The sequence below is a fragment of the Mesocricetus auratus genome, unplaced genomic scaffold (assembly GCF_017639785.1).
Source record: "Mesocricetus auratus isolate SY011 unplaced genomic scaffold, BCM_Maur_2.0 Super-Scaffold_100023, whole genome shotgun sequence".
Classification (NCBI taxonomy): domain Eukaryota; kingdom Metazoa; phylum Chordata; class Mammalia; order Rodentia; family Cricetidae; genus Mesocricetus; species Mesocricetus auratus.
In genome coordinates, this window is record NW_024429204.1 from 1,436,809 (window position 1) to 1,460,543 (window position 23,735).

Here is a 23,735-nt window from a genome sequence, read left to right on the forward strand (position 1 = left end):
AACTGAAATTTGAGGGCAGGGACAAATAAAGCCTTTAAAAGGAGAGTGAAAGCAAAACCAAAAGAATGGATAATGACAAGTGTAGTTTGCTTCAAAACAGTTTTCATGAGAGAAGACTAGGCTGGCTTTGAACTCACAGAGATCCACCTGCCTCTGCCTCTGAGTGTTGGGATTAAACCACACCAGCTCTGTTTTTTTTTTTAAGGACATTTGTTTTTACTGTGTAAACCTCATTGCCACTGGACTATTTTATAGCATGCATGCATTAATAATTATCACATGAAACGTTCCTTTTAAGTAATAAACCATTCTTGTTTAGTATTGTATTTTCAAACTGTTATCTTGTAAGATGTCAGTTGTGTAACAAGGACCCAGACTTAGCAGGCTCCTAGACCTTAGCAGGACTGACTCCATGATTGAAGTGCCATTCAGGCGGTAAAACTAAGAAGACTAAAGGCGGAGCAGGTGATTGTTGAGGTCGGCCGGGAAGAGGCAGGCTTTGTGCAGTGCAGACTCGTGTTAAGACAAGAGGAAGAAGCTCAGTGAAGGAGAAAAGCAGTCAATTTTTCAGCTCCACAAATGGACAGGCTAGTCAAGATACCCTATGTAAGACTAGTCCTGGGAGAAACAGCACGTGTAAAGCAAACTGCAAAGCATAGGGCAGGACCTCAGTCTTACCTTGGGCAGGTATCTTTTTTTGTTTGTTTGTTTGCTTTGTTTTTCTGAGACAGGGTTTCTCTGTATTGTTTTGTAACAGTTGCTGTGGCTGTGGTGTCTCTTCGCAGCATTAGAAACCCTAAGAAAGACACCTGACCACTGAGTGCCTTCTCTGAAGATAAATAGGAGATGCGAAGGTCAGTTAACAAATTATCCCTAGCCGGGCAGTGGTGGCGCACGCCTTTAGTCCCAGCACTCGGGAGGCAGAGGCAGGCGGATCTCTGTGAGTTCCAGGACAGGCTGGAGCGACAGCCTCCAAAACAATACAGAGAAACCCTGTCTCATAAAAACAAACAAACAAACAAACAAACAAAAAAACCAAATTATCCCTGAGGGTGCTTCAGGTAATTCCTAAAACTGGTTGATGAGGAAAATGGAGAAGTTCACTAAATCCTAGTTTAGCATAAAATGTAGAGTCTAGGGAGTTTATTTTTTATTTTCTTGGTTTTTCAAGACAGGGTTTCTCCTTATTGTTTTAGAAGTCAATCAGTAGACCAGGCTGGTCTCGAACTCACTGAAATCCACCTGCCTCTGCCTCCCAAGTACTGGGATTAAAGGCGTGCACCACCAAAGCCTGGCTGAGTTAGGGAGTTTAAAGTCACATATTTGCTTTTAGTTAATATGTAAATTAAATCTTACTGAGAAAAAGGCTTTTTTTTAAAGCCTTCACTAGGAAAATTTAAAGTGGCATTTATTTATTCATTTATTTATCATTTGGTTTTTTTGGGCAGAGTTTCTCTGTGTAGCTCTGACTATCCTGGAACCGGTTCTGTAGACCAGGCTGGACTCAAACTCAGAGATTAGCCTGTCTCTCCCTCCCTAGTACTGGGATTCAAGGTATGTACCACCACCTCCTGGCTCATGACTTTTATTTTTAAAAGCTTGAGAATGAAAAAGGCTTCTATGCCACGAACCATGTCCCTGCATCCAAATTGATATGAAGAAGATGGCCCTCCTAATGAGACTGTTTCTACAGACAGGATTTTTAGATGTTATTTAATGTCAAGTGAAGTCAGAATGACAGGTCCCCAAACCAACCGTTCTGCAGTCTCATAAAAGGGAGTATTGAGACATAGACATGTAGAAGATATGTGGAAAGGAAAGCCATCTACTACTCAAGGAGAGGGCCTGAGAAGAAGCCAGCCTGTGGCTGGCATCTTGATCTAAAGTCTAGAACTGTGAGCAAATAAGTTTCTGTTGCTCAAGGAACTCAGTCTATCAAGTTTTGTTATAGCAGCCCCAGCAAACCAACACAGATGCTAATGAGACACATTGAGTAATGTAAGAGTTTGTGGGTACCTACTTGTGTAAACCACTAAGCGGGGGTAAAGATGAATGCCATTAACAAAGGTAGAAGGAATAGTATAAGTAGAAGTTCACTGTTCAATAATAGTAATAATTGGTCCATATAAGAGATAATAGGTTAAAAGTAGTTACAATAGTTTAATGGGAAACAGGGTATTACTTAACCTAAAGAATAAAATAGTGACACTACAGGGGAGAAACCCAGTGAATACTACTTTAATTTCACAATATCAGGACACTCTGGTATGGGTGACTCCTTAAGAATGAATGGGCATCACAGCTGACAAAACTACATCACGTGGAAACAATCTTGAACAAATCGAACAAAACCAAATCAAGAAATGTTGACTAAAACTAATAGCCTGTTTTTGTTTTTGAAACAGGTGTTCTCTGTGTAGTCCTGGATGTCCTAGAATTAGCTCTGTAGATCAGGCTGGGCTCGAACTCAGAGATCCACCTGCCTGCCTCTGCCTCCCGATTGCTGGTATTGAAGGAGTGCACCACCACCACCCGGCTAACTAGCCTGTTCTTAATATTAAGGCCCTCGAACAACCCAGGTTAGGCTCCCAGCTCCCACGTAGAGGCTCATAATCATCTCTTAACTCCAATTCCAGAGGATCCGACACCCTCTTCTGGTCTTTGTGGGCTCAAGTCACCCAGGTGGTGCACAGGCCACAGAGACACATAAAATGCAAATTAATGAATGGCCCACACCTTTAATTTCAGCACTCAGGAAGCAGAGGCAGACGGATCTCTGTGAGTTCGAGGTCAGCCTGGTCTACAGAGTGAGTTCCAGCACAGCCAGGACTATGTAGGGAGCCTGTCTCAAATAAGAAACAAATTAAAAATAATTATTTCTTAATTAATTAAAAAAGACAATGTAAGATTAGGGGAACCGCCCCAGATCGAAGCAAACCACAAAGAGACGCAGGGCACCAAAGCGATGGGTTTAAATGAGTTGCGAATGGGTCAAGAGACTGAAACTGAGGTCAGGTCTAACAGTCTGGTGTCCGTTGTTGAACTTCCTTGCGGTAACTATGTTGGAGTTATGTAAGAGGATAAGACTGTCATCACACATCTAGTCTACCAATCAATAGCCTCTGGCTGCCCCCGCCGCCACCCCTCCCCGGCTATTTAGGACGATTATTCACATCATCCCCTCTCTTCTCTCATCTCCGGCCCGAGCCTTTTCCCCATTTCCCTTCCCTGCACCCTCCGCCTCCCGTCCAGCTGGTTCCTTGGTTTGAGTTGTCCCTGCGCTCTCTTGCCAGCTGGTCGTCCAGTCGTCTGGCACTCTGCCCTCTCTGGTGCTCTCCACCTGTGCGTTTCTCGCTCGCTGCCTCTCCAGGTGAGCACGGTGTACCCTGCAGGACCCCCCGCTGCGCGTGTGCGCTTTGAACTCTTGCAAGATCGCACAACAGTTGGGAGAAACTTCAGCTGCTTGGGTCCGCGACGAGCATCGCATCCTAGCCCCGCGACCGACCGACACTCGCGTGAGGCTGGGCCAGGTGACCGCACTTTTGCGCGATGGGCTGCTCCAGCAGCGCCCTCAACAAGGCGGGCGACAACGGCAGGTTCCGCAGCGGAGGTGAGCCAGGGTCCCCACACTGCATCCACTCCGGCGGCGGGGAGGGGCGGGTGGAGGACGCTGAGTGCTGTCTGCCCCCGAGATCCAGAGGGTGCAGCCCTGGGGGCAAGGTCCTTTCCGGAGGGAGGAGAGCACCGGGACTGAAGTGTCCATCGCGGTGCGCCTGCCCGCTGCAGGACGCAGGGGACAAGAGCTGGGTGCTGCCTTACCCGGTAGGAACAAGGAGGGTTCTTGGCGCTAAATCACTAACCGGGCTAGCTGCGACTTTCGTCCGCCATGTAAATGAGAAATGTCCCATTGAAAGTTCTAGTCTGCTCTCCTGTGGACGGTTCCGCATCGCCGGATGACAAAATGCGGAGAACACACTCTCCCATACACTAGGTTCCTCCAGAGGTTTTCAAGAGGACACACACACACACACACACACACACACACACACAAGTCCCCGACTTCTGTATTCTCGAGGCATATGTGCGTGATGAAAAGCAGTCATCGCTCACTGTTGTAGAGAAATCCTGCCAGCACGTTTTAATCATCTACTTAACTTTACTGCACGCAGACGCTCGTGTAACTCGCGGAAGCTGAGACTGGAGTATAAGCACCTGAGACATGTTATTAAGAGCATTCTGACAGTGATAAATGCTGTAGAAAAACAGACATAGATATATGAACTCGACAGTGAGTGGGTTTCACACTTCTTGGATTATAAATTGCTAGCATTTTTTTTTTTTTTTTGGTTTTTCGAGACAGGGTTTCTCTGTGGCTTTGGAGGCTGTCCTGGAACTCACTTTGTAGACCAGGCTGGCCTCGAACTCACAGAGATCCACCTGCCTCTGCCTCCCGAGTGCTGGGATTAAAGGCGTGCGCCACCAACGCCCGGCAATTGCTAGCATTTTTTAGGAGGATTCTTCAGGCAGTTTGTAGCCTTCATCAAGGCTCACTTTAAGGGGAATTTTATCTTCTAATTCCCTTTTTTTTTTCCGGCGTTAGCATCCCGCAGTGATTGTTGATTTTTGTTCTGTTTTGTGGCACAGACCACAAGATTATCACGCAAGCTGCATCAGAGCTCAGCCAGTACGTCTTCCTCAGAAACACGTTGCTGTTGTTTTTGTGCTGTGTGACCATCGAGATTCCCACCTTCCGTAGATGGGCAAACAGAGAGGAAGTAGACAAAACTTAAAACCGTATGTGCAAACAATTCAAATACCTTGTCAACTGACAATGTAAAGACACCGAAAATTTATTCCTAATGCACAGTGCTTGCCGATCTTTTTCCCAAAAGAGTTCAGATCCGGGGGCTGGAGAGACGGCTCAGAGGTTAAGAGCACTGGGGGGGTCCTGAGTTCAATTCCCAGCAACCACATGGTGGTTCACAACCATCTGTAATGAGATCGGATACCCTCTTCTGGCCATGCAGACAGAGCAGTGATAAAAAAAAGATGCATAAATAAATTTTTAAAAGTTCAAAAAATTAAAAGAAAAACAGAGTTCAGATCCCTCAGACCTCAACAGGCCCCACTGATGCCAATGCACTTAGAAATTGTTTTCATGGTTTGTGTCTCATTTTATAATGCCAGAATGATTTTTTTTGCACTTGTTTCATAGTAATTCCTCACCGGTATCCACATGAGAAACACAAGAAAAGCTGATACTCTCAGGAGATAACGTTATCACAGCTTCTCTCATCCACTCTCAGCAGTGGCTTGGGTTAAAAAGCAGAACACTTTGTGGGTGTAGATCAGTGAGCAGGTGGGCAGTGTGCCCGAGGCCCTGGGCTCAATGTCCAGCACGAGCGTGGGTACACACACACACACACACACACACAGACACACACAGATACAGATAGAGACACAAACACAAACACACACACAGACACACACACAGATACAGATAGAGACACATACACAAACACACAGACACACAGAGACACACACAGATACAGATAAAGACACACATACAAACACAGACATACGCATAAATAAATACAGACACACAGGCAGACAAACACAGACACATACAGATACAGACACACACACTAACATAGACACACACACAGACACACACACACACACACACCAGGAATGTAACTCAAGGAGTGCAAATGTATCTAATTAATGGGATGGGGGCTTTACTTCTCTCATTTAGAAGACATTTGATCACTGTATTAACAATTCATATAAGTTAAACTCTCCCTTTTTCAACCCTTGCTTGTTGTAAGTTTTCATGAGTGTGGTTCTGGAAGAAACATTAAATGCTTGCCAACAAGTTGGACTGTGTAGAAAATTGATTAGTACGTGGCATAAATTGCTCAAAACGTATACCGAATCGACCAACAGGTGTATTGCCTCTGAGACTCCATGGGATAATACACTCGTAACTGAATGCTATTGTACGGTCGACTCTTCAACTCTGTGATCTTGGCAGCCTTATAAATAATTCATTCCTCTCTGTACAGCTTAAAATCTCTTTAGATCCTAGATACAACCCAAGCTAGTGTCTTGTGCTTTTAGATAAAAAACGGTCCAAGTTTACTAAATGCCCGTCACATGCAATCATGAACCGTGGGCTATGCTCCAGCGCCTAACAGTGTTTGGTATGTGATAGGCTCTTGGTGGAAAATGAAGTCAAGGAAGAAGCTTCAGACGGGTGAACTGTTCCCATTGGCAAAAGCGCAGGGCTGTACCGGGACTGGCAGTTATTCTAGAATGGCAGGGGACTATGAAAGACCACCAAGATCTCACCTCCTCCTCTCTGTCCCTAAGCTATCATGTCAGAGACTTTGCACAATCCCAACCTGGTTCCACTTATGAGAGTACTCTTTTTTTTTTTTTTTTTTTTTGGTTTTCTGAGACAGGGTTTCTTTGTGTAGCTTCAGAGGCTGTCCTGGAACTTGCTCTGTAAACCAGGCTGGCCTCGAACTCACAGAGATCCTCCTGCCTCTGCCTCCCGAGTGCTGGGATTAAAGGCGTGTGCCACCAATGCCAAGTTATGAGAGTACTCTTAATTCAGATCCCAAAACATTATTTGGGGGTGACTATACACACACACACACACACACACACACACACACACACACACGGTCTCACTATAGAGCCCTGTCTGGCCTGGAACTCAGGAGATCCGCCTGCTCCATCACCAGGCCCAGCTTCAGATCTCCCAGATCGTATTCATGCTGTACCTTTGGCTTCTACTGTGGAATGATGCTGCCCTACTTAAGGCCCCCACTGCTTGATAAGTAAGCATCATCATGCCCGACAGGAGCTCGGGAAGGGAAGGGTTTATTTCGGCTAACAACTCTTAGATCACAGCTCATCACTGAGGGAAGTCTGGGTGGAACTCGAGGGCAGGAACTGAGACAGAAACCATGGGAGGGACAATGCTCACTGGCTTGCTCCCCGTGGCTCGTTCAGCCTGTTTTATTATACAACCCAGGATCACCTGCCCAGGGATAGCACTGCCCACAGTGAGCTGGTGCTGCCTGTATTGGCAATGAAGGAAATGTCCCACAGGCCAATCTGTGACTGCATTTTCTCAATTGAGGTTCCCTCCCCCCCCCAAATGACTCTAGCTTGTGTCAAGTTGACAAAGCAAAAACAAAACCCAAAAAACCCTAACCAGGACAAACTTCTAGGAACAGACTGTCAAAGCAGTATTTTTTTCCCATACTGCAATTAAACAACAGCAACAACAACAATAAAAAAAAATTGAACAGATTGCTTTATTTGCAGCTTATTTGGGAGGTGTTTAATTTTTTATTTTATTTTATTTTGGCTTTTCGAGACAGGGTTTCTCTGTATTGTTTTAGAGGCTGTCCTGGAACTCACTCTGTAGACCAGGCTGGTCTTGAACTCACAGAAATCTGCCTCTCGAGTGCTGGGATTAAAGGCGTGCGCCACCAATGCCCGGCTGGTGTTTAATTTTTTAGAATTTATTTGTTTTGCTTTGTATGTATGAGTGTATGTGTGTGCACCGTGTGCATGCAATGCCCAAGAGGTCGGAAGAGAACCCTGGAGCCCCAAGCACTATCTGTAACAGTTAGTTATGAGCCACCGTGTTGGGGCTGGGAATGGGACTCTGGTCGGTCATCAGTAAGAGCAGCCAGTGCTCTAAATCCTTCCCCACCCTGGGAGGTGTCTTAAAGGCACCACATTTGACAATATAGGAAGCATCATCCAATTCTGACCAAGATCTCCTAAGTGCTCAGCTTGCAAGCAGTTTTCTGCTCGGGGACCCCTGAGCCTCCTGCACAGACGTCTCGATCACAGACATGATGAATTCGTTGAGCTTCACCTCTGATTTCTTGTTGAACACCACAAGTGATGCATCTCGTCCCTTCATACTGCCTAGGAGCCTGAGACCCCTGTGAGAGATGAGAGTAGCACGTTGGTCATGAGTGGCAGGGGTAGAGGGAGGAGGAATGGGAGAATGGAGGCCAAAGGGAACAGAGCTTCAGTCATGGAGGATGAATAAAAACCAGAGATATAGCCGGGCGATGGTAGCGCACGCCTTTAATCCCAGCACTCGGGAGGCAGAGGCAGGCAGATCTCTGTGAGTTCGAGACCAGCCTGGACTACCAAATGAGTTCCAGGACAGCCTCCAAAGCCACAGAGAAACCCTGTCTCGAAAAAAACCAAAAAAAAAAAAAAAAAAAAAAAAAAGCATCATGGAGCTGGTGTCCCATAAGCCTGTGTGCCGTCCTAGAACCCATGGGAAGGCAGAGGAGAGTGCTGAGCCACCGAGACAGAGTTGTTCTCTGACCTCTGTACACGTACGTGCAGCAAACACCCCCATCATACACACACACACACTAATAATAATAATAAATTAAAATCAAGAAACCCCCATCACGAGCCAGACAAGGCACCATATGCCTTTAAGACCAGCAGGGGCAGGCAGATCTCTGAGTTCAAGGCTATCCTGGTCTACAGAGAGTTCCAGGACAGTCAGGGCTACACAGAGAAACCCCCTGTTGCTGCCTCCTAAGTACTGGGATCAAAGTCTGGGGAGGGGGAGGGGACATCACCTCCCGCCCAGCAGCATTTACGTTTTTACTCACAGCCCTAAAAAATGTGAGGATAAAAAGTGGGAGGAGAGAGGCCTTTATTTTGGGAAGAAAGGATAAATAGGTTGGCGTTCGAATTTCTTACTTTTTGTGGGAGCAAATTGCAAGCATTACAGCCGTTTCTGGTCTAATGGAATCTGAACGGAAAGCCTGTATCCGCGGCCTTGGCAGTAATGTCTCCAAAGTCCTCTTCCCCTATTCTACACTGGCCTTGCTGACACGCGAATCATGATTGCTCATTCTTCGCTGATATAAACGCCAGGATTCTCCATCCTTAGGTGCTTAGAGTTTAAGGCCAGTGCGAACGAAATAAGTAATTATCGATGAATTCATTGCTGGGTTAATGTATACATTTGCAATGGCAGCTACAGTCCTCATCTGTTTGTTCTAGCCTGAATTTCTTTTTCTTTTTTTCTTTTTTTTGGTGGGGGGGGGGCAATGGGTGGGTTCGAGACAGGGTTTCTCTGTGGCTTTGGAGTCTGTCCGGGAACTAACTCTTGTAGACCAGGCTGGTCTCGAACTCATATTACAGAATCCGCCTGCCTCTGCCTCCCGAGTGCTAGGGTTAAAGGCATGGGCTACCACTGCCCGGTTCTAGCCTGGATTTCACTAGCTGTTTGGAGCCTCTTTCCTAGGCAATCAGGGAATTTTGCGTTTCACATGGTCAGAGAATGCTTCAACCAATGTTTTCACGGAGTGACAATTCAATCTTAATCAGATTATTGTTGCGTTGTAATTGAAGAGCATCGCTAGAATTAACACTGACTTGTATAGTGTTTTTCCTTCATACAGATATTCCTATGAGGGGGATTTTTTTTTTCGTGTGCTAGAAGTCTCTGGGTTGAGTTTTGAATGCTCAGAATGTCTTTGGCACAGGCCTAGGTATCACATACGTCCACTTTAGATAGGGGATGCAGATGTGTGACTCAAAACGTGAAGATTTTTGAAAAGGGTGTGTATGAAAACGATTGTGCTCTCCACTCGGCACTGTCTCTGTAGTTGCCAATGTAAGGACTCAGGCATCATGCTGGCCCTCCCCTATCACCTGGCAGAGTGCATTCAGGCAGTGCCCTGGTCAACCCAGATGCACAGGACCCCTTTAAAAGGAAGACCCCCCCCCACTTACTCTTTCTAGCTGTTCCCCTGGGGGCAGACAGGGCTTTCTCTTCTGTCCTCTCTCTGTCTCTGTGTCTCTTTACCTCTTTTCTCTTTCCTTCCCCCTCCCTCCCCTTTCTAATAAAACTTCTCACTAAGCTCTGTCTGCCTGGAGTGTTTGTCCCTAGGTCACCCTCGCCTGCCATGGAATCTGCCAAGGTCCCCCACGAACTTTATCATAGCAGCCAGCATTTACTAGTTTGGATGTTTTCTTGATGGCACGTTTTATTTTGTTCTAAGCTCTTGCTCTGTAGCTCACTGCAAAGGCCACGGTGCCCTCCAACCTGTGGCCGATCTCCTGTCTCAGAGCTCCTGAGACTACAGACATGCCATCCCTCCCTACACAGGCAGGATTTTGTTTTTGTTTTTTGTTTTTTTGTTGTTCTTGTTCATTTGTTTTCGATTGCTTACTTGTTTTCTTATATCCCCCCCTTTGAGTTTTGTTTTTGGTACTTTTTCCTTTTACTAAAAATGATTTTTTATCGCATATTATATATCCTGATTATGGTTTCCCCTCCCCCTACTCCTCCGAGTTCCTCCCCAACATCCCCCGCCCAGTCTGGATCCACCCCGTTTCTGTCTCTTGTTGGAAAACGAGCAGGATTATAAGGGGTGGTAATAAAATAAAATATATCGTAATAAGATGAAACAAAAACTAACACATCAGAATAGGACAAAACAGAAGGGTAGAGCGCCCAAGGAAAGCCACGAGAAACAGACGCAGATGCAGAGACCCACTCCGGTGTTCGCACGCTCAGGGATCCCGTAAAAACACCAAGCTGGGCCAGGCGTTGGTAGCACATGCCTTTAATCCCAGGACTCGGGAGGCAGAGGCAGGCGGATCTCTGCGAGTTCGAGACCAACCTGGTCTACAGAGCGAGTTCCAGGACAGCCTCCAAAATAATACAGAGAAACCCTGCCTCGAAAAACCAAAAATAAAAAACCAAAAAAACACCAAGCTGGATGCCATAATATCTATGCAACGGGTCTGCAGGGTAAAAAGAGAGGGGAAATTACAAATAAAGAAATAAGACAAAGTCAAAAGGGAAAAGTCCTGACATATCTCCTACATGACTCGATGAGACAAGGAACCTCCAAAGATGACACAGCCAAGTTCGTTTCTGTTGGCCATCTACTCGCCAGCAAGTGGCCTACCCTTAAGAGCAGTTAGTTTCTTCATTTTTCATATTCAGGTGGTTATTAATTGGTGATTGCATCCTGGTTGGGGGTTGGGGCTTCTATCTACTTCTTTCAGCTCTGGGACCCCATCTGGTGCAAGACCGTTCAAGCCCTCATTTTTTTCCCCTGTGTTTTGAGGCAGGATCACACTGTGTAAGCCAGGCTGGTGATCCCCCTGCCTCAGCATCCTGGATTCTGGGATTCTAAATGTGTGCCACCACCCTCAGCTGAGATTTTTTTTAAAGATGCATTGCAAATATTATTTCCCTGTCTTTGTTTGTAAAACATAAAGTACCCACTGTTCTGTGTCTCTCCCTAGCCCAACACTATGGAGGCATTGTTCTCCTTCCTCTACCTGCAAAACAGTCTGTTGTATGACTTATTTGACCAGTCCCCTACGGAGGGACATTGGATCTGCCTCCAGTCTCTTCCTGTTGTAAACAAGGCTGTGGCGGCGAATTCCTTTGTGCAGACATCATTTTGAACGTGTGCGGGCATATCTGCAGAGAATTCTTAGAAGTGGCATTGCCAGGTCAAAGGGGGTTGGGCGTTTTTTAAACTCGGATAGAAGACTGCCTGAGCGCCTCCACGACAGTAGCATGCGTTTGCAGCCTCCACGTTAAATGGCTCACAGAGCAATGCTTTCAGACATTCAGATGGCCGCATCAAAACACAAGGGGAGAAGGCAAGACGCAGGGAAAGGGGAAACGGCTTGATTACAGCTTCATTTTGTGCTCCCCGTCGTTGCCCTTCGTGGCCTTAAAGCAAACCTGAGTGAAGCGATGTGGGGATGGGCAACTGGCCAGAGTATTGGCGGTATTAAGTGACTGAGCTTAAAGCCCGCGTGTGACCCCAAAGCTCCCACTTGGCCCTCAGCCCCCACGACAAACGTCTAGCTCCAGCCCTGCAGGAAATCTGTATCTGACCATAGCAAGAGCTTCTGCGTATAAAAGGTGGAGTCAGTAACTATTGAGAGCGAACAGAGAATAAACGGGTTGCCAGGGATTTGTGAAGAGTATCCAGAAAAGCAGGAGAAATGAGGGTCCAAGAAACAACAGATTTTTTTTAAAGTAGTGCAGGCCACACTAGGCTGGGGGAGGGATGAGAGTCTCTGGGGCTTGTAGGGAAAGCAAACAGTAAAACAGAGCTTGGTTGCATGGTATGAAGCCAACCAAGCTCCGAAAGCCTGGCTCATCCAAGCTGGTGGGCGGTCTCACACCATCCAGTTTGAAAGAATATCACAACCCCTGGGAGGTTCCCTCAGGGCCTTTCAAATAGTTTTTTGTTTGTTTGTTTGTTTGTTTTGGTTTCTTTTCGAGACAGGGTTTGTATTGTTTTGGAGGCTGTCCTGGAACTCGCTCTGTAGACCAGGCTGGCCTCGAACTCACAGAGATCCGCCTGCCTCTGCCTCCCGAGTGCTGCGATTAAAGGCGTGTGCCACCAACGCCCGGTGGAGAATGTAGGTTTTGGGGGCTAGAGAGGTAGCTCAGTGGTTGAAAGCATGTACTGCCCATGCAGAGGATCTGAATTCAGTCCCCAGAACCTCTGTGGGGAGGCTTATTCCTGTAACTCCAGCTCCAGGTGATCCGACGCCCTTCCTAGTGTCTCTGGCCATGCACACACATATGTCTGTGCTCATCCCCGCCACACACATATGATAGATATGTAAGTTTTAAATTAGAGACTGGAGAGGTGGCTCAGCAATTAAGAGCATCAGCGGTTCTTCCAGAGGACTCAAATTCAATTCCCAACATCCACATGGTGGCCCACAACCTTGACTCCGGTTCCGGAGGTCCAGAGGCTTCTTCATGTCTCTAAAGGCATTGCAATCATGGACACACACAGACACACACTAAAAATAATAAAAACAGCCAGGCGTTGGTGGCGAGCGCCTTTAATCCCAGCCCTCAGGAGGCAGAGGCAGGCGGATCTCTGTGAGTTTGAGGCCAGCCTGGTCTGCAGAGCGAGTTCCAGGACAGCCTCCAAAACAATACAGAGAAACCCTGTCTCGAAAAATCAAAAAAAATAAAAATAAAAACAAATATTTAGAAAATTTTAAAAATGAATCTTAGAAAATAAAAAGAATATGGGTAAACTGGGCCTACATAATGGTGCAGACCTTTAATCCCAGCACTTGGGAGGTAGAGGCAGGTGGATCTCTGCATTCAAGGTCAGCCTGAGTTTCAGGCCAGCCAGGGCTGCATAGAAAGACCCTGTCTCAACAAAACAAAACAAAACAAAACGAGGGTCCTACCAGGTGTGGTGGCCCGTATCTGTAATGCCAACACTAGAAAAGATATAGTAAAAGAATAATAGCCCCTATTTCAAAAAAGTGAAAAGAAAGAATGTGGGTCTATCGATGGATGTCTGGGCTCAGATCCTGGTTTAAGCTTATTTATTAATTGTGCTACTTTGAATCAGTTACTCTTTCTATGATTCATCTGTAAAGCTGGGTTAACAGTGATGTCTGTTTCACAGAGTGGTTCTGAGGAATCAACAAGCTAACATATATAGTGCATCTAGATAGGGCTTAACTACTGCCCACAAGGATGGCACACTTGACTGCAGCAAAATGCAGCCTGATACTTGTTTTCTAAGAAAAGTTTCAGTGGAACACAGACAATTACTATGCAGTTTCTCTGACTGCTTCCTCAGTACAGCAAGATAAGAAAGCTTGTTCCTTAAATCTCTACATTAAGTTTGCCTTTAAATTCTATTGCATTAGCTGGGTGGTGGAATTGCACACCTTTTAACCCCAGCACTCGGGAGGTAGTAACAGGTGGATCTCTGTGAGTTTGAGGCCAGCCTAGCCTACAAAGCAAATTCCAGGTCAGTCAGAGCTGTTGCACAGAGACACCTTGTCTTGAAAAACAAACAGGGGTTGGAGAGATGGCTCAGAGGTTAAGAGTACTGACTGCTCTTCTAGAGGTCCTGAGTTCAATTCCCAGCAACCACACGGTGGCTCATAGCCACCTGTAATGAGATCTGGTGCCCTCTTCTGGTATGTAGGCAGAACACTGTATATGTAATAAAATAAATCTTAAAAAAAGAAAAACAAACAAAAACCCAAGTTATTTCATTTACTTTATGATGATCAAATGGAATTTTAACAGAAATTTGGGTAGTTAGAAAACATCGATTTTTAAATTTAACCTCTTACAGGTCTTTTTAGTTAATTTGTAGTTCAATTACATGAAATATTGTTGAAGGTCGCCTCTGCTCTAAATGAGGACCCCGTTAATATCTACCGGTAGATAGACAGAATCACACTTTTGGGGTTGGAGTTAGAGTCATGGTAGTAGGACAATGAATCCACACACTGTGCTGGGCGGTGGATAAAACCACCGTCCAGGATGACTCCCTGGCGCTCTCGGATGGAGAATAGAACTCGGAAGAAAGCAAGGAGATGAAACTAGTAAGCCAGAACCCTCTGTTGGGCAGCCTCATGTTGTTGCACCACTGTTTTCCAAAGCTGTCTAGCAGTGGATTTTTTTGTTGTTGTTGTTGTTTTTGTTTGTTTTTTGAGACAGGGTTTCTCTGTATTGTTTTGGAGGCTGTCCTGGAACTCGCTCTGTAGACCAGGCCGGCCTCGAACTCACAGAGATCCGCCTGCCTCTGCCTCCTGAGTGCTGGGATTAAAGGCGTGCGCCACCAACGCCCGGCTAGCAGTGGATTTTAGTGGCCGTGCTTAAGAGATAGATGAGGGTGCCGTGGACTTCTCAGTTCAAGAATTAAAGTCAAAGATCAAAGACCCTAGAGCCTCCGCAGTAGCAGCACAGAGCACGCCTGGAGCACTTTCCCCGGGGACACTGTAGAACAGCCGCAAAGATTAGCCGAGGCCCTCGGGATCCTGAGTGGCATGGCAAAGAACATACTGGCCTGAGTGTTTCTCCTCGCCGGGTAGAAACTTCTCATTTCCGATCAGGGCAACGAGCTGGCTCGAAAAGTTTGCACCGTAATGTGGATTTCAGGTCGTGTTAGCTCTGGTTCCACTCCTCCCAGTAACGCGGGGCCTGGAATTTTAGTTTCTTTTGTGTGCCTGGCTCGCAGCAAGGGTTTCTGCTGGCTCAGCTGTCGCAACAAATTCATCCATTTATAGCAGAGTCAGAGATGATTAGTATCAAAGGATTAAGCGCAGAGCGGGGTAAAGATTTGATGAAACATGGCTCAGAGAACAGACACATCCTTAAAACGGTTTTGGGTGGAACCAATGCATCTGCCCTCATTATTACCTAACGGTGCGGACTCGGCAACAGGCCGTCGTCTCCCGTTTGTGGACCAAACAAAAAAAGCATCTCACCGCCTGCAAGTTTGGGGGCTGGAGGGCATGTTCCACCTTATCTGCTCTGAGGAGGGGGTCCATGGGTGTAGGCTTGGGTGCCAGGAACTGTAGAAGTACCAAGTTGTAGTTGGTGACGAAGGAGGTGTCGTTTGAACTTTGCTGCAGACAATAATCCCTAAGGTGGCAGGGAAGAGCCCTTGTGACCTGCTGTAAGAATCCCTGTGCCCCAGTCCAGAGCCTGCCCATAACGACACTGGTGAATGCTCGATGGAAAATGGAATTGAAGCCAGAAGTGGAACGAAACATCTTTTTATTTTTAAGATCATTTTTATTATTTCCAGTGTGTGTGACTGTGTGTGTGTGTATGCACACATGGGTGTGTGACTGTGTCTATGCACACATGGGTGTATGACTGTGTGTGTGCACACATGGGTGTGTGACTGTGTGTGTATGCACACATGGGGGTGTAACTGTGTGTGTGCACACATGGGTGTGTGACTGTGTGTGTATGCACACATGGGGGTGTAACTGTGTGTGTGCACACATGGGTGTGTGACTGTGTATGTATGCACACATGGGTGTAGGTGTCTGCAGAGGCCAGAGGTGTCTGATCTGCTAAAGCTGGAGTGATAGGCGGTTTGTGAGATGCCTGATGTGGGCACTGGGAATCAAACTCTTGAAGAGTAGCTCATGCTGTCAACCTTGGAGCCATCTCTACAACACGGCAACTCTGTCTTTCTTTCTTTCCTTCTTTCTTTCTTTCTTTCTTTCTTTCTTTTTTTGTATAAAAGTTACCAGTGGCACTTTTTGAAGTCAGTCAAGTCTGGCCGTGGTTCCGTTATCCATCACTGATGCTTTGGAGCCCACCATGAGGAGGACACGCTCTGGCAGGTCAGCATTGACAACTCACAGGGTTTAGGGCCTGTGCACCAAAGCACTCTCATGCTGCAGCTCATTCTTTCTGTTGCTGTCAGATAACAAATTTATCTAATAAAAAAGCCACACTTACATTTTAAACTCATTAGGCTCTTTGGGAGATGTATGCTGATTTAATTCAGATATTGTCCAGATTACCTAACCCCCCCCACCTTCTACAGTGGGGTATCAGGCATGCTCCTGTTAATCCTATTTAGGAAACTGAGTCTAGTCTTACACATTTAACTTCTTATTAAATGTATTTGCTGTTTAAAAAAAATCTATATAAGCCAGGCGGTGGTGGTACACGCCTTTAATCCCAGAGGTGGATCTCTGTGACTTCAAGGCCAGCCTGGTCTACAGAGCTAGTTCTAGGACAACCAGGGCTACACAGAGAAACCCTGTCTTGAAAAACCAAACCAAAACAAAACAAAATTCTATGCACAAAACTGTGCCTGTGTTTTGGGGTGTGTCAACACCTACCCTCCCAGCTTTATGCTTTGGAAGGGTGACACCTTGAGACATGCACCCAGCAGGCCCAGGTGGGTGGACATGGCTTGCTTCCTATCACTGACAGTACTGGTAACTATAGTAACTCTTTCAACAGGAAATGTCCCTGGGCAAACATCTGTGGTTAATACAGTAATGTGCTTCCTTGTTAACTCTGAAGGCAGTTACTACCAGGACAGCTTGAGTGGGAGCAGAGGGAGCTTCTTTATTGTGATGGATGGATTTGATGGATTTCCCTCTGGTATCAAGAAAGCACTTTTTTTTTTCGAGACAGGGTTTCTCTGTATTATTTTGGAAGCTATCCTGGAACTCGCTCTGTAGACCAGGCTGGCGTCGAACTCACAGAGATCCGCCTGCCTCTGCCTCCCGAGTGTTGGGGATAAAGGCGTGTGCCACCACCTACGCCCCAGCTAGGAAAGCGCTTTTGCTATGCTGCCTTTCTTGCTGGTGATTTGATGTAGAGAGACTGCTATCATTCTGGTCATGCGAGCCCTTAACAGTGACAGCCTGTACCTGGCCACTCCGAAAATCATTGCTGGGTTTTCATTTTTCATCCCTAGGACCTTCCTGTAAGAGTCACACTCCATCTGTAGAACAAGGAGAGGCATCTGCTCTGTCTCTGCCCCTTCTCTTACACGCACACATACACACACACACACCTATACCTCTCTTCTTTTTGTCTTTATGTCAAAACTGCCCTTTTCCAGACATAGGCAACATGCATCTCTAGTCAAGGTCTTGCTGCCTTCCAGACTCTGTGTCTCCGTGCACAAATGCACAGCCTAACCCGGCCTCAGATGAAACCATGCAGCTGTCTGTCTGTCTGCCTATCTGTCTCTCTCTGTCTGTCTGTCTCTCTCTCTCTCTCAAAACCCAAACCCTTAGCCATGTTTTCCGTCCCCAGGACCCCGCACGACTAACCAGTGGCACCGAGACGCTCCCTTTTGCCCCGTGACGGCATCCAGCTTTTATCTCTCCTGCCTGGGGTCCTAGCTGACTGAACTAAGCCCCTAGCCCTAAGAACGAGGTGTCTCAAAATCGATATCCGGTCACGGTTTTTCACATTATTTTTTTATGTTGAAATGAGCAGATCGGGGAAATGTCTTGATGTGATGATGCTCCATCCTGCCCGTGTCTACTGTGGTATTTCGGGCAAGCTTTGCACGTGTCTGCCCCGACAGATGCGCCCGTGGGAATTAGCAATCCCAGATCATGACTGTTTCTGTTTCTCCAAATGGGATTCTCCTCTCCTGTCCCAGGCCCAGGCCTTGGCCTCAAACATTGTTTTTAGTTCTTCAACCGCAGACCTTGCTCTAACACCCGCCATTTGCTCCCCCTGGTTTGACCCGGCAGACATGAACACGCTCCGCCGTTTGTCCTCACGGGTTCTGTCACTGGTCGGCACGGGGGCTTCACAGTCTTATTCTTTCATGGGGCAGAGTCTCACCCAGTGGGTTTAGTTTTAGACTTTTGAATTGCTTTCTGGCTTCTGCTGTTTTAAACGGCATTTGAATGATGCCCTGAGTCACTCGCTAAAGGATTTTGGATAAATTTCCACTAATATGAGGACTGGGTCACATAGTAGGAGTACTGAGTCGCATAGTAGGACTACTGGGTCACACAGTAGGAGTACTTGGTCACATAGTGGGAGTACGGTATCACATACTAGGAGTACTGGGTCACATAGTGGGAGTACTGGATCACACAGTAGGAGTACTGGGTCACACAGTAGGATTTATTGGGTCACATAGTAGGAGTACTGGGTCGCACAGTAGGAGTACTGTTCAGTCCCTGAGATCTCTGTATTCATGTCACACGCCTCGTCCCCTGGTCCCCTAAGGAGACAGAAATCTCAGATTGAGTCGCCGCTGCGCTGCTCTTCCCCGGTGTCCGACCTTCTCTGCTGTGTGGTTTTTCCTGTGTGTGCGGCCTCTCTGAGTCTCACAGCTCCGGGACCGCCCGGGTCCCCAGACAGGAGAAGGGGTGCGAACAGGAGATGCGGAGCCACTGTGCTAAATCGGAACGTGGGACACATGGGGACGCTCGGGAGAGCGCTGGGTCAGGGGACCCTGATGTCTCCTGCGAGGTGTTTGGGTTGACGGTGTCAGATTTGGAGCGGGGAGCGTGGTTGCACAACCAAATCTACCGGATGGCAGCGAACTTTCTCAGAGGTAGCTGAACAGAAACCCCGTTCTCTTTTTTTTTTTACTCACTTTGGTTTTTGTTTTTTGTTTTTTTTGTTTTTCCCAACTAAATGCTCAAAAAAGTACCTTCGGACGAGGAGAATGCCTCCACCGGAGGACAAAGCGAGTTCTGCGTGGCCCAGCCCGCACCCGCAAGAGAAGATGCTGCCTTTCGCAGCGGTGCACAAAGGACCGGCTCTGCCCCGTTGGAGAAGCCCAAGGCTTCGGTGGTGCCGACGGCGGCCAACGGGGTTAAATCCTGCCACCGCCCGTCTCTGGCAAAGGATGAGCCCCCCAGAAAGGAGGCCGTGGACCAGCTGGGACTCGCAGGGGGCACTGAGCCTGCAGTGCGAGGGGGAGAACAGGAGGCGCCTTCGCCGGGAGGCAAAGAGCAGGATGCTGCGCCGGGAGCACAGGAAACCGAGAAAGATGCGCAAACGAGCCCAGGGGCGCAGTGGTTAAGAGGAAACGTGGAGACCGGGCCTCCGAGGACATCGGGAGAGAGAGGGGAGTCCCCCGGAGCAGGGGATGGGGACACTGAGATTCTGCAGACTGCAGCAGGGACGAAGCTTCTGGACACAGCCGGGGATGCTGCTCTGCTTCTGGGGACAGCCAAGGAGCTGCCACCCGAGGAAGCGGCGACAGGAAGGGCCCCACAGCCCCCGACTGCAGCAGCAGGAGGGGTGGGGGACTACGGGGACACTGAGATTCTGCAGACTGCAGGAGGGACAAAGCCTCTAGAGACCGCAGGGGATGCTCCTCTGCCTCTGGGGACAGCCAAGGAGCTGCCACCTGCAGAAGCAGAGGGGACAAGGGACGCACAACCCCCGACTGCAGCAGCAGAAGAGGTGGGGGACCATGGGGACACTGAGATTCTGCAGACTGCAGCAGGGACGAAGCCTCTGGACACAGCCGGGGATGCTGCTCTGCCTCTGGGGACAGCCAAGGAGCTGCCACCCGAAGAAGCAGAGGCGACGGGAATGGACGCACAGCCCCCGACTGTAGAAGCAGGTCCCGGAGAGAACCGCGCTCCCGAAGCAGCCGAAGGGGGTCAGCCTGCAGAGAGCGGTAGCGGGGAAGAGCAGCAGGGGCAGGGACCCCGGGAAACAGCGCGCAAAGGCGAGCTTCGGCCCCGACTTCTGGAAATCGGTCTCCAAGAGGATGAGACCCCGCGCATCACGCCAGACGATGGAAGCCAAATCGTGAACGCTCCTGAAACGAACGAGCCACACTGTGAGACTCCCGACGATGGGACCAGAGCCGCCCGTGGATCTCAGCCTGAAGCGATGGTTGGAAGCGGGGAGCAGCTGGGGATGGCCGGAGAAATTGATGCAGCCGATAAGGAGGAGCAACACGTTGAAGGTAAAAAAGGAGGCTAGCTCAGAGCCTGACTGCTTTGGGAAGGCTCCGAGGGGATGGAGGACAGCTCTGGGGGCCAGAGAGACTGAAGAAGTCTCTCTCTTGGGTGGTTGAAGTTCGCTTTGACCCAAAAGCCAGAGACTTTTCCATTTAGGAAACTCGTTTCCTCAAACCTCACTTCAGCTCCCCTCGAATCATTTACAATGGCTACGTCAAAATTTTAAACATTTTATTTTATTATTATTACCTCTGCCTGGATGTCCGTGCGGGTGTGTGCAGGTGTGCACCTGTGTGCCGGCCAGAGGTCAGCTCCACCTTCTGCTTGAGGCAGAATCTCTCCATCTGTAGCGTATTGATTCAGTTCTAACTAACTGAACGATGGCTCTGCCTGGTTCATGAGCTCCAGGGAATCTTCCCGTCTTCCCTGCATTACACGTGCGCTCTGTTGTACCCAGCTTCTTACGTAGGCGCTGGGGATTTGAACTCATGTCTTCACGCTTGTGGAATGGGGGTTACTCTTATCCACTGAGGAATGTGAAGAAGCACCGGGACCAAAAAGCAAGTTGGGGAGGAAAGGGTTGATTTGGTTTACAAGTCCATTACCGGAGCCCCTTCCTAAAAGAAGTCAGGACAGGAACTCAGACAGGACAGGAAACCTGAAGGCAGGAGTTGAAACAGAGAGGCCCCCCCTTTTTTTTTTTTTTTCGAGACAAGGTTTCTCTGTATTGTCTTGGAGGCTGTCCTGGAACTCACTCTGTAGACCAGGCTGGCCTGGAACTCACAGAGATCCGCCTGCCTCTGCCTCCCGAGTGCTGGGATTAAAGGCGTGCGCCACCAACGCCCGGCTCAGAGAGGCCCCTTCTATGGATGCTGCTTACTGGCCTGCTTCCCATGGCTCGCTCAACCTGCCAGCTTATAAAACCCAGGACCACCAGCCCACAGGTAGCACCACCCACAATGGGCCCTCTGCCACCAATCACTGATTACGAAAATGCCCTACAGGCTTGCCCACTTCCTCAAGCGAGGATCCCTCCTCTGAGATAATGGTAGCTCAGTCCAGGCAGGACAGTCGTCTCTTACTGTCTCCCTTCACTGCCTTTTCCAGGCGAGACTGGAGAAAAGATGGACACAGAGATGAAAAACAAGAAAGAAAGCCAAGCCAAAGAGAAGGAAACGGGAGAAGCCGTGGATCTTGGAGCCGCAGGGGACAGCGACAGGAGGGATGGTGGGCACAGCCTGTTATAGCCAAGGGCGGGACAATCCCAGGCTATGGGGGGGAGGGGGCATGGGTGCTGTCTTTCTGTGGCTACACGGTTTATATTACAAGGGGAGTGAGGCTGGAATCTAGAGAATAAATACTGGTTTTTGATTGTGTTACGCCATAAAAGTGCTAGACAGGTTTTTTTGTTGTTAGGTACTTAGGACAATTATGCATTCAAAGTGACAATAGCCAGGACCCATTAAGAACTGTAAGATCATTTAAGAAAGCAAAGGTGGTTTTCTTCCTTGGGGCCGTGGGTCCATTCAGGATGAAATGAGGGGACGGGGCTGGAGGAAGAATTAGCAAAATGTAAGGAACTCATGATAGCAGAGTTAGGTAGTTATAATAATGATGGAAAAAGAATGAATACCCCCTCCCCCCAGAACACAGGATGAACTACAACTAATATTTCTGTCCTGTGATAGGAGTTATATCTGTATCTGCTGCCGGGGTGCTAGCCAAAGGTTCCACATTTTGTTGCAGTGAAAGGGGTCCACATTTTCCATGTGCCATTTTGAATCGGCTGCTGGTTTTATACTTGAGGTGTTTCGGTTTGGTGATTTTAATTTTTTTGTTGCTGTTGTTGTTATACTTACTAACAGTAAAATAATTTTTAGTTAGTTGACTTTTAATGCATTCCCGAGGCAATGACAGACAAAACGAACCCAGCAAGGATGAAAGTCCTAGCTTGAGGGCTGTGGCGAGAGACAGCTTAGCAGCTGAAGTCTTTGCAGCCAAGCAGAAGAATGGGAATTGGAGTCTCAGAAACAGGTCTGGGTGGGCGTGGTGGAAGCTGCCCCTTAAATCTAGCCCAGGAGGCAGAGACAGGATCCTCAGAGCAGGCTGGCTCCTGAGATAACCTTACTGCCAAGCTGTGGGTTTGACTGAAGGAAGCTGCTTTAAAGAATAAGGTGAAGTCGGGATTGAGGGATGATTCTGAGATCAACTTTGTCCCTCTACACACACACACATGCACACGTATTTCTTCACACATATGTGAGCATGTATGCACGCACACCACACACACACACACAGAGCACCCATGACATGTATTTCTCCACATATGTGAGCATACATGCACACACCACACACACATACACACGCACGCACACAAGGATTTAAATGAATTTACAATGTATCACAGAAAGTCATTTTTCCAGAGTCCTTCCAGAGCGAGCAAGGGACTTGGGTGATGATTGTGTGTGAATCTCACTACAGAGGTTAATTTGTTCTTTGTTAAGTGCTCTGTGTTGATGGAAAATCAAGGTAACAGATACGGCAATAGGCTTTAATTCCAGCACTCGGGAGGCAGAGGCAGGTGGATCTCAGTGAGCTGGAGGCCAGCCTGGTCTACAAAGTGAGATCTCGGTCAGCCAAGGCTACACAGCAAGACCCTGTTTCAAAAACAACAACAAAAATAAAAAGGATATGGTAACAGTAAAGAAATATGAGTGACTTGTTTTTTAAGTATCTTGTAGTGTGTTTAACTTTTATTTGTTTATTTTGAGACAGGGTCTCATGTACCCCAGGGTGGTGTCCTGGAACTCACTATGAAGCCAAAGATGACCTTGAACTTCTAATCCTCCTGCCTCCACTCCTGAGTGCTCATTCTAGGCATGCGCCTGGTTTATTATAACCAACATTGCCATTCTTCTTGACATTTAATAAAATATAGTGATTCTCCTTTGGTCCAAAAAGTCCAGACCTGGCCCCGGACAAGTCAGTTAACATGGGTGCCACATCTCATTTCATTTCCAGATCTTTCATCTAGAAGACTGGTTTGCAATTAGTGACCTAAATGTGAGCAGGGGGTAGGGAGGATGCCGCACATGTGACCTTCACGGGGACCAGAGAGACTAGCCACGGGAGGTAAGAAGGCAAATGGCTCAGCGTGACTCAGCAGCCACTGCTGGTTCAAACTTAGGAAGTCTGACCCCACATAGTTTACCTCAGGCATATTCACACACAGCAGAATTTACTGAAAATTATTCTGCTGCTGATTGACTCAATCCCCCGTGCACAAGAAAGCACACATAAATCTCTTTGAGGAACAGAATAAGCTAAATACAGATTAGACAGGACTACGTCGAAACTCTTTGAAACGTCCATAAAAATACTGATTTAGTTAATGTTCCATTGCTGTGAAGAGACACCATGGCCGTGGCTGGGACTAAACGCATGCGCCACCACCCGTCGTTGGTATAATTAAAGTATCAAAA

At 47.7% G+C, this 23,735-nt stretch overlaps 1 protein-coding gene across 1 annotated transcript; it reads left to right on the forward strand.

Annotated features, from left to right (window-relative positions):
- The first annotated feature begins 2,856 nt into the window (after window positions 1-2,856).
- Erich5 (glutamate rich 5) lies at window positions 2,857-23,180 on the forward strand. The gene is made up of 3 exons (XM_040730505.1): window positions 2,857-3,610; window positions 18,981-20,258; window positions 21,361-23,180. Exons 1-3 carry the CDS (start codon window positions 3,550-3,552, stop codon window positions 21,498-21,500), a joined length of 1,479 nt encoding a protein of 492 aa, XP_040586439.1. The 5' UTR covers window positions 2,857-3,549; the 3' UTR covers window positions 21,501-23,180.
- Window positions 23,181-23,735: the final 555 nt, after the last annotated feature.